At 37.8% G+C, this 14,813-nt stretch overlaps 1 protein-coding gene across 1 annotated transcript; it reads left to right on the top strand.

The window, feature by feature from the left end:
* Positions 1 to 2,682: 2,682 nt before the first annotated feature.
* LOC131597427 (uncharacterized) lies at positions 2,683 to 3,702 on the top strand (the record flags this gene model as incomplete). Its single annotated transcript, XM_058870128.1, has 1 exon — positions 2,683 to 3,702. A coding segment is annotated over exon 1 (1,020 nt), but the record flags the coding sequence as incomplete, so codon positions are not given.
* Between the last annotated feature and the right edge of the window lie 11,111 nt (positions 3,703 to 14,813).

Raw genomic sequence — 14,813 nt, 5'->3', positions numbered from 1 at the left:
CAAGAGAAGAGGATTGTGAGATTCTTGAAGTTAGGAGGAGAAATTCAAGAGGTAAGGGTTTGAATACAAGTTCTTATAGGTTATATGATTGGGTAATGTGTTTTGTTGTGATTATCTCTTCATCTTTGCAATTTCATGGAAAAACATAGAAAGGTTAGGTTTTTATGAACATATGCATAAATTGATGGATTGAAATGTGCTTAGTTGATGTTTGGTGTTGGTATGATGTTATAAGACCCGTAATATGTGTTGTATTTGTGTGTATATCATGTATCATGTGGTTGTTCGAAATATGCAATGTTTACCAACATGATTGGGTTAAATTTGGGGAATTTTGAGTGAGTTTCGTATGCTGTTTCTGGGTTTTGGGGTTTCTGAAAATCGCCAGTCGCGCCGCGATCCCTTGTACGCGCCGCGAAACTCTTGGCAGAAACTTTTGCGCGCCGCGATCCCTTGTACGCGCCGCGAAACTCTTGGCAGAAACTTTTGCGCGCCGCGAACCCTGTTTTACAGCACTTTTTCTAAACTTTGAAAGGCCATAACTTTTAATCCAAAACTCCGTTTTATGTGCCGTTCGAAGCGTTAGAAAGCTATTGTGATATTCTATATGATAGTATAGGATCTAATTGCACATGATTGATAAATTGTGACGTTATCATATGGAACGATGTGTAATTATCTTATGTGTAATATGTTAGTATATGATGTATATCCATTGTTGGAACACTTTGTGTAGATGTAAACATGATGTGTGTAATTGGATATGTGATGGTTGTAATGCCTTGTTGAATGTGTTAAATTGTGTTGTGAATGTTGTGTACAATTGGTGAATAATTCATAGAGTTGGATTATGGTGTTATGCGGTGAGTTAAGATTGACGAGATAATCTTAATTGCATAATTTGTTGGTATTTGTACATACATTCATAGCATGGTCGGCTTTATTGTGGAAGCGGTGAAACTTGGGTTCACATGGTAAGAGACGTTGATCCTTAATTGGAAATAGGCGTAGAAGACGTGATCCTTAATTGGAGATAGGCGTATTGGCTTTGATCTTGTCCGGATCGGAAGCGTGGCTTGGATTCTAAACATTGAATCGGAAAGCGGTGAAACATTGGATTCACATTGGGTACCACATGCATGGAGTCACATTGTTGCATTTCGAGTCACATTGTGTGTTATGTGATTGCCTTGTATACATGTGATTTGTTTTGGAATAATGATTAATATGTGATATGTGAATTGCCTACTTGAGGAGTGTGATGAATAGTGAAATGTATGCTTGTTTATGTTTACATTTCCCATTATTATGTTTTCTATAAGAAGTTGAATTCTCACCCTTCTGTTTGAATGTTATCCTTCGTTGGTAACGTGCAGGTTCCGACGAGTAGTAGCTTGTCCGAGGATTTAGCCGAGGAGCTCCTGAGTTTGTTATTGGATTAGGTAGCGAGTCATATGCTCTGATCATGTAACACTTGGGGGGATTTTATCGTAGTCTTATACTCATGTTTGGATGTTGCTATTTACTATGTTTTGTTGGATATTCGGATATGTTTGTTTGAGATCTCGGATATGTTGATTAAGGCGATGTAGCCAAAATTGTGGATTGGATGTTAATTCGAATTCGGTAGATGAATATAGTATGGGATATATTCATTGAAATTTTAATAGCAATTCAATTGGTTTCCGCAAGCGTTTATGCATATGTATGGAAGTATGAGATTTACATTGTGTTACAAATCTGATCTTTGCATATTAAGAATGTTGGATGTTTTGCTTTAGGTTTTCATTTGTGATGAAAATAACATGTGATGCCCTTTTTCCTTTATGCATGTTTACTCTGTTAATTATATGATATATTTGGGGTTAGAAAAGGGGTGTTACATTAGTGGTATCAGAGCATGGTCGACCAGTTGGTCAGAGTCGTTGATGTCTTTAATTCCGTTGTATTAGATCTGTGTATCTGACACGATCGATACTGTTTTGTTTGTTTTGGGTTGTCGATTGTCGTAGGACGATGGTTGCTGGAAGGAATGATGATGCCATTGCTGAAGCATTGAGGATGTTGGCTGGATCTCTTGGTCAAATTCCTCAAGCTAATGCTGGAAATCGGAATGGTGATGATGATGAGTACCGTGCTTTGGGGAAGTTCCAGAGGAACAATCCTCCTACATTTGAGGGTGAGCATGAACCGGATAAAGCTCAAGCTTGGTTGAAGGCGATTGAGAAGATTTTTCGGGTCATGAATTGCACCGATGCTCAGAGAGTGCAGTTTGGTACTCACATGCTGGAAAAGGAAGCTGAAGATTGGTGGGGCAATATGGCTCAGAGATTTGATGAGGAGGGTACTCAAATTACTTGGGATCCTTTCCGCGATGCATTTTTGGAAAACTATTTTCTAGAAGACTGCCGTGGAAAGAAAGAAGTGGAATTCCTTGAGTTGAAGCAAGGAAATGGTACTGTTGCTGTTTATGCTGCTAGATTTCAAGAGCTTATCAAGTATTGTCCTCACTACAATACTATGAATGCTGAGAGATCTAAGTGTTTGAAGTTTGTGAATGGTTTGAGGCATGATATTAAGAAGGCGATTGGTTACCAACAAATTACTCGTTTTACGGAGTTGGTTAACAAGAGTCGTATCTATGATGAGGATAGTAGGGAGAGTGCTTCTCACTACAAGACTATGAATGAGAGGAAAGGTCAATTCCGTGGGAAACCGTATGACGATAAGAAGAAACAATTTGGTTTTGGCAAAAAGTCAAGTGGGGGAGGAACTTCTACTCCTCTTAAGTGCTTCGAATGTGGTAGTGAAGGTCATCGTGCTGTTGATTGTGGTAAGGATTCTGTGACATGCTTCAAGTGTGGCAAGATTGGTCACAAGGCAAACAAGTGTGGAGTTGGTTCGAGTGTGACTTGTTACAACTGTGGTGAGCAAGGTCACATTAGCACCAAATGTGATAAGCCAAAGAAGGAACAAGCGAAAGGGAAAGTGTTTGCATTGTCTGGAGCGGAGGCTTCTACCGATGATAGGCTAATCCAAGGTACGTGCTTCATTAATGGTACACCTTTGATTGCTATTATTGATACCGGTGCGACACATTCTTTCATTTCTTTGGATTGTGCTAAGAGATTGAATCTTGTGTTATCTGATATGCGTAGAAGTATGGTTATTGATACACCTGCTATGGGTTCTGTTTCTACTTCTTTTGTGTGCTTGAATTGTCCTTTGAGTATTTTTGGTAGGGATTTTGGGATTGATTTGGTTTGTCTTCCGTTAGAGCAACTTGATGTGATTTTGGGTATGAATTGGTTAGAATTTAATCGTGTGTATATCAACTGTTTTGACAAAACGGTTATCTTTCCTGAGATTAGTGTTAAGGAAGATTTGTTTTTGTCTGCGAAGCAAGTTGGTGAATCTGTTCAAGATGGGGCTGAATTGTTTATGTTATTGGCAACCTTAGATGTGCATGAGAAGAGAACCATTGATGAATTGCCAATAGTTTGTGATTTTGCGGAGGTATTTCCTGAAGATGTAAGCGATTTACCGCCGGAACGTGAAGTTGAGTTTTCGATTGATTTAGTTCCTGGAACTAGTCCTGTATCAATGGCTCCATATAGGATGTCTGCTTCTGAGTTGAAAGAGTTGAAGAGTCAACTTGAGGATTTGTTGGAAAAGAAGTTTATTCGTCCTAGTGTATCGCCGTGGGGTGCACCTGTTTTGTTGGTTAAGAAGAAGGAAGGTTCTATGAGACTTTGTGTTGATTATAGGCAATTGAACAAAGTAACGATTAAGAACAAGTATCCACTTCCAAGGATTGATGATTTGATGGATCAGTTGGTTGGAGCTTGTGTGTTTAGCAAGATTGATTTGAGGTCTGGGTATCATCAGATTCGTGTGAAGGCGGAGGATATTCAGAAGACTGCTTTTAGGACAAGGTATGGTCATTATGAGTATTCTGTTATGCCGTTTGGTGTGACTAATGCACCTGGTGTATTCATGGAGTATATGAATAGGATTTTTCATGATTATCTGGATCAGTTTGTGGTTGTGTTCATTGATGATATTTTGATCTATTCCAAGAGTGAAGATGATCATGCTGAGCATTTGAGAATTGTATTATCAGTGTTGAAGGAGAAGAGGTTGTTTGCTAAGCTTTCTAAGTGCGAATTTTGGTTAAAGGAGGTGATTTTTCTTGGCCATGTAATCTCTAGTGGAGGTATTTCTGTTGACCCGTCAAAGATTGAAGCTATATCTCAATGGGAAGCTCCTAAGTCTGTTTCTGAGATTAGAAGTTTTCTTGGTTTGGCTGGTTATTATAGGAAGTTCATTGAGGGATTTTCTAAGTTATCTTTGCCGTTGACGTTGTTGACTAGGAAAGGACAAGCTTTCATTTGGACTTCGCAATGTGAATCGAATTTTCAAGAGCTTAAGAGAAGGTTGACTTCTGCTCCTATTTTGATTTTGCCGGATCCGTTTGAACCGTTTGTGGTGTATTGTGATGCTTCATTGTTGGGTTTGGGAGGCGTTTTGATGCAAAAAGGACAAGTGGTAGCTTATGCTTCAAGGCAACTTAAAGTTCATGAGAGGAATTATCCGACACATGATTTAGAGTTAGCCGCCGTTGTGTTTGTGTTGAAACTTTGGAGGCATTATTTGTTTGGATCAAGGTTTGATGTTTTCAGTGATCACAAGAGTTTAAAGTATTTGTTTGATCAGAAAGAGTTGAATATGAGGCAACGAAGATGGTTGGAATTCTTGAAGGATTATGATTTTAGTTTGAACTACCATCCTGGAAAAGCTAATGTTGTAGCCGATGCATTGAGTAGGAAATCATTACATGTGTCTATGTTGATGATTCGAGAATTGGAATTGTTGGAGCAATTTAGGGATTTGAGTTTGGTTTGTGAAGCGACAACTACGTGTGTTAAGCTTGGTATGCTAAAGCTTACAAGTGGTATTCTGGATGAGATTAGAGAAGGTCAGCAATCGGATTTAAAATTGGTTGACATTATTACATTGATTAACCAAGGTAAGGGTGGTGATTTTCGGATTGACGAGAATGGCATTGTGAGATGTCGTGATCGAGTTTGTATTCCGGATGTTATGGATTTGAGAAAGAGAATTCTTGAGGAAGGGCATAGAAGTGGTTTGAGTATTCATCCCGGTGCTACTAAAATGTATCAAGACTTGAGGAAAATGTTTTGGTGGCAAGGTATGAAGAAGGATATAGCGGAGTTTGTTTATTCGTGTTTGACTTGTCAAAAGTCGAAGATTGAACATCAAAAGCCGTCTGGTTTGATGCAACCGTTATCTATTCCCGAGTGGAAGTGGGATAGTATCTCCATGGATTTTGTTTCGGGTTTGCCAAGGACATCGAGTAATTGCGAGGCAATTTGGGTCGTTGTGGATAGATTGACGAAATGTGCTCATTTTATTCCGATGAGGATGGACTATTCGATGGAAAGACTTGCTAGGTTATACATTGAGAGGATTGTGTGTTTACATGGTATTCCGTCAAGTATCGTTTCGGATAGAGATCCAAGGTTCACTTCTAGATTTTGGGAAGGTTTGAAAAGTGCTTTGGGAACGAAGTTGCGTTTGAGTTCGGCGTATCACCCGCAAACTGATGGTCAATCGGAGAGAACTATTCAGTCGCTTGAAGATCTTTTGAGGTCTTGTGTTTTGGAACAAGGAGGAAATTGGGATAGTTTCTTACCTTTGGTTGAGTTTACGTATAACAACAGTTTCCATTCGAGTATTGGAATGGCACCTTTTGAGGCTCTTTATGGTAGAAGGTGTAGAACTCCTTTGTGTTGGTATGAATCGGGAGAGAGTGCTGTGGTTGGACCCGAGTTGATTCAAGAAACTACGGATAAGATTAAGATGATTCAAGAGAAGATGAAGACTTCTCAAAGTCGTCAAAAGAGTTACCATGATAAGAGGAGGAAGGCTCTTGAGTTTGAGAAGGATGAACATGTGTTTCTTCGAGTTACACCAATAACGGGTGTTGGTAGAGCATTGAAGTCGCGTAAGTTGACGCCGCGTTTCATTGGTCCTTATCAAATTTCGGAGAGAGTAGGTGAAGTGGCATATCGGATTGCATTGCCACCGTCTCTTTCTAATCTTCATGATGTGTTCCATGTGTCTCAATTGAGGAGGTACATTCCGGATCCATCGCATGTTGTTCAACTAGATGATGTTCAAGTGAGGGATAATTTGACGGTTGATACATCACCTATGCGAATTGAAGATCGAGAGGTGAAGAAGCTTCGTGGTAAAGAGATTGCTTTGGTGAAAGTGATATGGGGTGGAGTCGCCAATGGTAATATCACTTGGGAACTCGAGGATAAGATGAAGGAATCATATCCGGAGTTGTTTGTTTGAGGTAATTTTCGAGGCCGAAAATCTTTTAAGTGGGGGAGAGTTGTAACATCCTATTTTTATTATAATTTTAATTAATTAGGATTATTTGATAATTGGCATTGTTTACGTGTTTATTTAATTATTGTTTGAATAATAATTATTTGATTTTGTGGTAATGTGTTATTTACCTAATTAATGAGTGGTAGAATTTTGTTTGGAATTAGCTAAATGGGCCTAGTTGAGTGAGAAAGAGTATTAGGTGGGTTAAGCCCAAATGAAATAATGAAAGTTAGAAGGTATTTGTGAGTTAACCTAAATTAGATAGAAAGATAGAAAGATAGAAAGAAGAGGAGAGAAGAGAAAAGAGGCAAAAATAGTGGAAGAGACAAGAGAAGAGGATTGTGAGATTCTTGAAGTTAGGAGGAGAAATTCAAGAGGTAAGGGTTTGAATACAAGTTCTTATAGGTTATATGATTGGGTAATGTGTTTTGTTGTGATTATCTCTTCATCTTTGCAATTTCATGGAAAAACATAGAAAGGTTAGGTTTTTATGAACATATGCATAAATTGATGGATTGAAATGTGCTTAGTTGATGTTTGGTGTTGGTATGATGTTATAAGACCCGTAATATGTGTTGTATTTGTGTGTATATCATGTATCATGTGGTTGTTCGAAATATGCAATGTTTACCAACATGATTGGGTTAAATTTGGGGAATTTTGAGTGAGTTTCGTATGCTGTTTCTGGGTTTTGGGGTTTCTGAAAATCGCCAGTCGCGCCGCGATCCCTTGTACGCGCCGCGAAACTCTTGGCAGAAACTTTTGCGCGCCGCGATCCCTTGTACGCGCCGCGAAACTCTTGGCAGAAACTTTTGCGCGCCGCGAACCCTGTTTTACAGCACTTTTTCTAAACTTTGAAAGGCCATAACTTTTAATCCAAAACTCCGTTTTATGTGCCGTTCGAAGCGTTAGAAAGCTATTGTGATATTCTATATGATAGTATAGGATCTAATTGCACATGATTGATAAATTGTGACGTTATCATATGGAACGATGTGTAATTATCTTATGTGTAATATGTTAGTATATGATGTATATCCATTGTTGGAACACTTTGTGTAGATGTAAACATGATGTGTGTAATTGGATATGTGATGGTTGTAATGCCTTGTTGAATGTGTTAAATTGTGTTGTGAATGTTGTGTACAATTGGTGAATAATTCATAGAGTTGGATTATGGTGTTATGCGGTGAGTTAAGATTGACGAGATAATCTTAATTGCATAATTTGTTGGTATTTGTACATACATTCATAGCATGGTCGGCTTTATTGTGGAAGCGGTGAAACTTGGGTTCACATGGTAAGAGACGTTGATCCTTAATTGGAAATAGGCGTAGAAGACGTGATCCTTAATTGGAGATAGGCGTATTGGCTTTGATCTTGTCCGGATCGGAAGCGTGGCTTGGATTCTAAACATTGAATCGGAAAGCGGTGAAACATTGGATTCACATTGGGTACCACATGCATGGAGTCACATTGTTGCATTTCGAGTCACATTGTGTGTTATGTGATTGCCTTGTATACATGTGATTTGTTTTGGAATAATGATTAATATGTGATATGTGAATTGCCTACTTGAGGAGTGTGATGAATAGTGAAATGTATGCTTGTTTATGCTTACATTTCCCATTATTATGTTTTCTATAAGAAGTTGAATTCTCACCCTTCTGTTTGAATGTTATCCTTCGTTGGTAACGTGCAGGTTCCGACGAGTAGTAGCTTGTCCGAGGATTTAGCCGAGGAGCTCCTGAGTTTGTTATTGGATTAGGTAGCGAGTCATATGCTCTGATCATGTAACACTTGGGGGGATTTTATCGTAGTCTTATACTCATGTTTGGATGTTGCTATTTACTATGTTTTGTTGGATATTCGGATATGTTTGTTTGAGATCTCGGATATGTTGATTAAGGCGATGTAGCCAAAATTGTGGATTGGATGTTAATTCGAATTCGGTAGATGAATATAGTATGAGATATATTCATTGAAATTTTAATAGCAATTCAATTGGTTTCCGCAAGCGTTTATGCATATGTATGGAAGTATGAGATTTACATTGTGTTACAAATCTGATCTTTGCATATTAAGAATGTTGGATGTTTTGCTTTAGGTTTTCATTTGTGATGAAAATAACATGTGATGCCCTTTTTCCTTTATGCATGTTTACTCTGTTAATTATATGATATATTTGGGGTTAGAAAAGGGGTGTTACACTGACGAAGTACCGAGCTTGATCCAACAAGAACTTGGAGGGCAATCCTTGAATTCCTCCTTTACTCACCATATGAGTTCTGACGTCGACTACGTTCAAGGGAGTAATTGCTGCAATGATGATGTCGTCAGGATTCTTTTCCAAACTGGAGTACGGATCTTGCGCGTACACGGGTATTCCAACCAGACGAGAGTGCTCCTCTAACGTAGGTGTCATACCCCAAAATTTTCCTTCCATATTCCATTCACAATGATTCAAAGTTCAAATTCAAAGCTTGGCTCCCTCAATGATTCAGGTAACCCACAGTCAGCTGGTTTGACCTAAAAAGTCAACCATGATCAAAGCACAGTAAAAAATTCTCAATTTTGGGTCAACATAAAGTGAATAAGAGTATAACCATCATTTGATCAAAGATTGATCATGATTCCATTAATAGAAACTCAGAGATGAACAAATACACAAAGGTTCAAATTAGGGTTTCTTAGGAGAAAGTCAACCCCACTTTGACTGAGCATAACTTTCACATGGAATATCAAAAATTCCCCACTCAAAGCCTGTTTTGAAGGAAATTGGATTCTCTACAACTTTGTCTCTCACAAGCCAGGGCTAGAAATGCTTCATTTGAGAGTTATTGTACAAAAGATTACAGGTCATTTTCAAGCATCCTTCAAAAGCAGTTTTTTGCAAAGAGGATATGATCAAGATAAAAGCTCCAAATGAAAAATATATTCCAAAGCGGCTTATAGAGGACCTCTTGAGGTTTCCAAAAAGTCCTAGAGCTCCCTCATAGCTTAAAAATTGAGTGAGATATGATTGATCAAAGTGGGGTGATTTTTGGAGGCAAAATGTGAAAAAAGAAGGTTCAAATTGAGAAACTTTGCAAATGGGCCTATGGTTTTTTGATGCAATCTCGGTCCACAAGTCATTAGCATACCTAAAATCACTTGCTACGAAATTTAGCATTATATTTGATTTAATATGATTTTTTATTTCATTTTAATAATTTAATTGAGATAAAAATCAAATATTTTGGTAAGGAGGATATATTGATTGATTCCAATCAACGTTAATGACAAAATATATTGCAATTTTCGTGGAAATGGGATTGGGAAAGAATAAGTGAGGTTTTGGCCAAATATAGTAGCTTATGATTCAAGAAAGAAATCAAATTTCTCAACTATGGCAAGATTTGATTCAAAAGACTTTTGGATAGTTTGGTTGACCTAATTCATTCCCCTATAAGTACTGAACCTAAAGCATAGGATTGGGGGATGAAAAATTGAGGAAAGGGCATACTTGCTAGAACGAAAATTTCTTCAAGGAACTCAAATCCGGTTTCAGAGAATTAGGGCATTTCAACACGATTTGAAGATTGCAAAAGCTTCTCCAGAGGATTCTGAACGTGTTTGGATTGGTACACTACATCAGCACCCCCAGATTTTTCTCCACTAAGCCAAAGTAAGTCGTTTCAAATCTTGGTTCGATTAGCATCATGTAAGCATGTTCTTGTTGTTTTGATTGTATGTTTGGCTTTTCTTAAGTGTTGTGATTGTTTCTGGATTAATTGTTTGAGTTTTGGCGCGTTCCAGAGTGATCGGCCATTGGAGGCCGATCCAAGCTTTTAGGGTTCAATTTAGGGGTTTTCGTTAGGGTTTAAATTAGGTTAAATCAATGGTTTAGTTATGTTCGCGTGGTTGGGACGAAGAGTTTGAAGGGGTCGCGAAAGATTTATGTGTGTGTGTGCTGTTCGTTATTCTTGAAGTGTGTTTGCCACGAACCAGAACCCTAGCTAAATCGTAGCTAAAAGCACAGAGTCTTTGCGGGGTGTTGGGGAAGATGATGAGTTGGCATCATCTGGTTCGCTAATTTGAATTTGCGCGCGCGTCCCCATGGTATTTTCGAGATTTATTATATAATGTGTTGAGCGCGTATTATTATCAGCTGGTCAATCTGGTTGGAGTGGTTAACAAGTGCACATGTGAGAGGAGGGTCATGGGTTCAAGCCTCCCTCAAACATATATTTTTTCCTGAATTTTCCTATACAATCCCATGCGCCTCTTACCATAAGCTACACCATACATCTTCAAATCTGAACCCATGATTCCCCAGCCATCCAGATCTGACGCCCTTGATTAGGTCCCCATATTATGCACCATAATAACAGCCACACTGAATATAAATCCTAATTAACTTAAATAATTTTAATTATTTATTTTGGTTTTAATTGCAATATCTTTTTTAATATATATTAATTATATAATAATTATTATTTTTAATAAAATAAATATATAATGATTATATTAAGCATTTTAATTTGTTGTTCGTGCCGATTAAATCGATTAATCGCTATGGTCAACAATAATTTTAATTAAAATGAAATTTAATTAAAATGCAAATTAATTTTTATTTGGTTAAATGGTTGCAATTATTTTATTGATTGTGATGATTAACCCCTCCTTTTTCTAACTTTAATTCGTTATTTTTTTTAATCGAATCAATCGATTACGAGGGGTAACGATGCAAACTAATTATTAAAAATTATTAAAAATATCCCAATTCGTTATTAGTAATAATCAAATCAATTGATTAAAATTGGTAACGATACAATTTCAAATCTGTTAACTATGGCGATCGAATCTATTGATCGTTGCGGTTAATAGTGCAAAATTAAATCAGGGTTGTACGCCCAAATCTCAAAATACACTAAACCACGACACTACGGATTTTTATCCTAGGCAACTCAAAATGCCTGTCAGATCAAATTCAAACTACGATAGGCCATTCAAAAAGCCTTTAAACAACTCATTCAAATTTTAAGGCGTACAACCCTGTGCCCGAACTACGTTGACTCTGATTCTCCATAAGGAGATACGTAGGCACTTGGATAACCAAGGCGAGTCCCCCTTCCTCTAAATTCTAATCATGTCAATATAATTAGCCTTGTAATTACTCTCTGTCACCTTTCTTTATAAACCTTGCCATAAACCTTTATCTTTGAATGTTAGCCTTTAGGAAAGGGTTGAGGGTTTCCTATTCGCCCTTCAGAATAGGTGGCGACTCTAAGTTATAAATTTTTAGGCAGGTTGCTACAGCTGGCGACTCTGCTGGGGATTTTTTTAATAGTGAATACTATGCTCCTATAGGTTTTAGGTTTTGGCAGGGTTTAGGTTTGGCAACTTTTTTTTAGGGTTTGGCTAACGTGCCTTTTTCAGGGTTTGTAATTATTTTTATTTTTTTTATTTTTTTAAATTTTGTTTATTTATTTATTTTTATCTAAAAATATTTAATTATTTAGGATATGTTTATATCTAATCGCTTATGTGAATATATTTATATTTTATTGCCTGTCATATTTTTATATGCACTGCTGGATATTATGTCGTGTTAAAACCCTAAGTGTGGGAGTTAACTTTGAGATCAATAGGGGACATGAATCGCCTACGAGTCTCATTGATAACTCCACTCGGAGTGGGTTGAGTATTCGGAAATGTCCAAAACGAGGTTTGACTTTGTTGAGGGCAGGACTGGATACTTGGCTGATCTCTCCGAGAACCTACCCCAAAAATTCGAACCTCATGGATAAAATGAGTTGTTCTAAAATCCGAAGAGACAAAAAGTCTCGGAGGCTACGAACGACCCCATGAGACCTTCTAGAACCCCCCTATAAAAAGGTTGGCTCCCAAGAGCCGCTACGTCGAACCTATGAACTTTTGTGATTATGTGCTATATGTATATATATGTGTTGATCATTTTTTTATTCTTATTATTTCTTTTTCTATTCATCATACATCAGGGGCATTCTTGCATCATATTTTATTCAAAAAAAAAAGAAAGAAAAAAGGATATCATACATATCATGCATGGCATACACATCACTTTCATGACACTAAGAGAAGATTCCTCTTCTATCTCCAGAACAAGGGACCATTGGGAAGGATAACCTAACATCCCGACTATATTATCCAACAAGATTTCAACAGAAGAGATCAATGGATCAGCAAAAGCAACAGGGTGGCCAACGCACCTGGGGGTCCAAGCCAAAACGATCATTCACTCCGTTGTACATGCCATTATCTCAAGCTTTGCAACGTCTGCTCAGCCAAAACTTGGTAACTCTGCTGCCTCCATACTCAGCTCCAGCTAACCCCGCTCCTGGGTACAAGCATCATGCTAGGTGCGCTTATCATTCAGATAGTCCTGGTCATGATACAGAGGATTGTGGGCCATTGAAGCACAAGATCCAAGATTTGATTGAAGAAGGGCTCATCGAGTTTGAAGATCCTCACAAGTCTAATACCATAGGTGGCTAGAAGGAGGATTTCCTAGATCATTAGTTTTGTCTTCACTCGCAATTTCTTTCTGTTTGTTTAAACATTAGTCTTACGACATATGCTGTGTACTTTACAATAATCATTAATGCATTGCTTACGTTTGTCTTGATTTACTCGTAGTGTTCTTACTATATTTAAAACTGTGTTTTTACTCGGTTTTCTCATTTGTGATATTCAACTCTCGTTAAAAGTCGTACACCTTTAGAGGGAGAATGACGAAAATGATACCACAATTTCATACACTACGCTTTCGAACAGAACGTGTTGACGATGTACAGGCATTGTTTCAATTCCTAAATAACAGAGATATAAGGATGTTAATCCCTCGTCAACCCCTTTTGAGCCTAAAGAAGTAGGAGTTTTCCTTCATATAAAATAAAACCCTTAATACATAACCTGGGGTAGGGTAGTTTCTCATTTAACTTAATTATTCCAAGTTGTTCCTTTGAACATAATCACCGATGGTTCCCCGTCATCATTAAGTCTGGCAGTCAATATCCGCCAAGAAAAAGAGAAAGCAATGCAAGGGCCTGCTGAGTCAAAACCTATTAAGGAGACTTAGGCAAAATTGGGGCATCCCGCTGACTGTAGTTTTAAAATGAACAGTTCAGGCAAAAGTTAGGGATAACAAAGTCGAAAAGAGGTCACTATATACCTCGACAAAAAAATATTACAAGGAAAATGACTGCCTTTGCAAATAAATCTTGGGTTGTCGAACCATGAGAAACATCAGTATTCCCAAAGTCTTTTGGAGCTTAAACGCATAGTCAACTGAGCATAGGACTGGAGAACATCACGAAGATGGGGATGGGTACAAATAAACTTTGAGCCTCTATCCTTTGTTTCTTTAAACCATGAACCAGGCCACGTTACAACCCTTAAAAGTCCTAACTGAAGCATGGTTAGTTCGAAAGCGTACCGGTACCAAAAGGTATCCCGACTCCTTAAGGTCTACTATAACTCTTGAGTTGATATCACTTTCAAAAAAAAAAGAACTTTGTTTTACTCAAAAAATGTTTTTAAACTTTCAAGATAGACATATGCATTCGCATCTTATGAATTTCATTACAAAGTAAACTTGTCTATGTGGATTCAGATGTTTAAACATCAGGGAGAAGTTGCATGGGGCATGGCTAATGGCTAAAAATCCTACTGACTGACGAAGTAGCTTTGAAAGCTTGTCAAAAGGAGAAACATCCCTTACGCACGACTGGGATGGCTAATGTGTACACAAAACATAACTCGTCATTATACCATTTACATGGGGCAATCTCAATAAGATCCATAAAATCTCTCAAAGACGCTGAATAGCCCATGGGGAAAGCCCATTGTCTGGGGCACGTTGCAAAGGTCACTCAGTAGCAGGTGGTGTCAATGCCACTCTCGCATCCTTTCCAGGAACCTGTATAGGATATTTCTCAATCTGTCCATATAGTCTTCTTTAAGACATGTTCAAATACTTTTTATCCTTTCTAGGAGCCTTTTTCAGATAGTCTTTTTAAGACCCATCTCCTTATCCTTTCTATTTTCAAACCCTTTAAGACAGTCTTCTCTAAGACATATTCATTTCCAAGAACCTTTTCTAGGTAGTCTTCTGTAAGACATCTCTTAACTTTTTTCTTCAGTTAGTCTTTTAAGACATATTCAAACTTCTCTTATGCTTTCAAGAACCTTGTCAAACTTTGTTTAAAGTACAGAGTCTTCTCTAAGACAGTTCACCATCCTTTCTAGGGTGATCTTCTTCAAGATGTTTTTCCTAAGTTTTGTTTAAAACCCCACGTTCCTTAAAACAGTCTTTATCCTCTATAGGAATACTTTTGACCCTCTGCACAAACACATCCCTTTGAGCT

Source organism: Vicia villosa, linkage group LG4 (genome assembly GCF_029867415.1).
Source record: "Vicia villosa cultivar HV-30 ecotype Madison, WI linkage group LG4, Vvil1.0, whole genome shotgun sequence".
NCBI lineage: Eukaryota > Viridiplantae > Streptophyta > Magnoliopsida > Fabales > Fabaceae > Vicia > Vicia villosa.
Note: the sequence above shows the minus strand (reverse complement) of the source record. Positions and strands in the feature narration are given on the sequence as shown.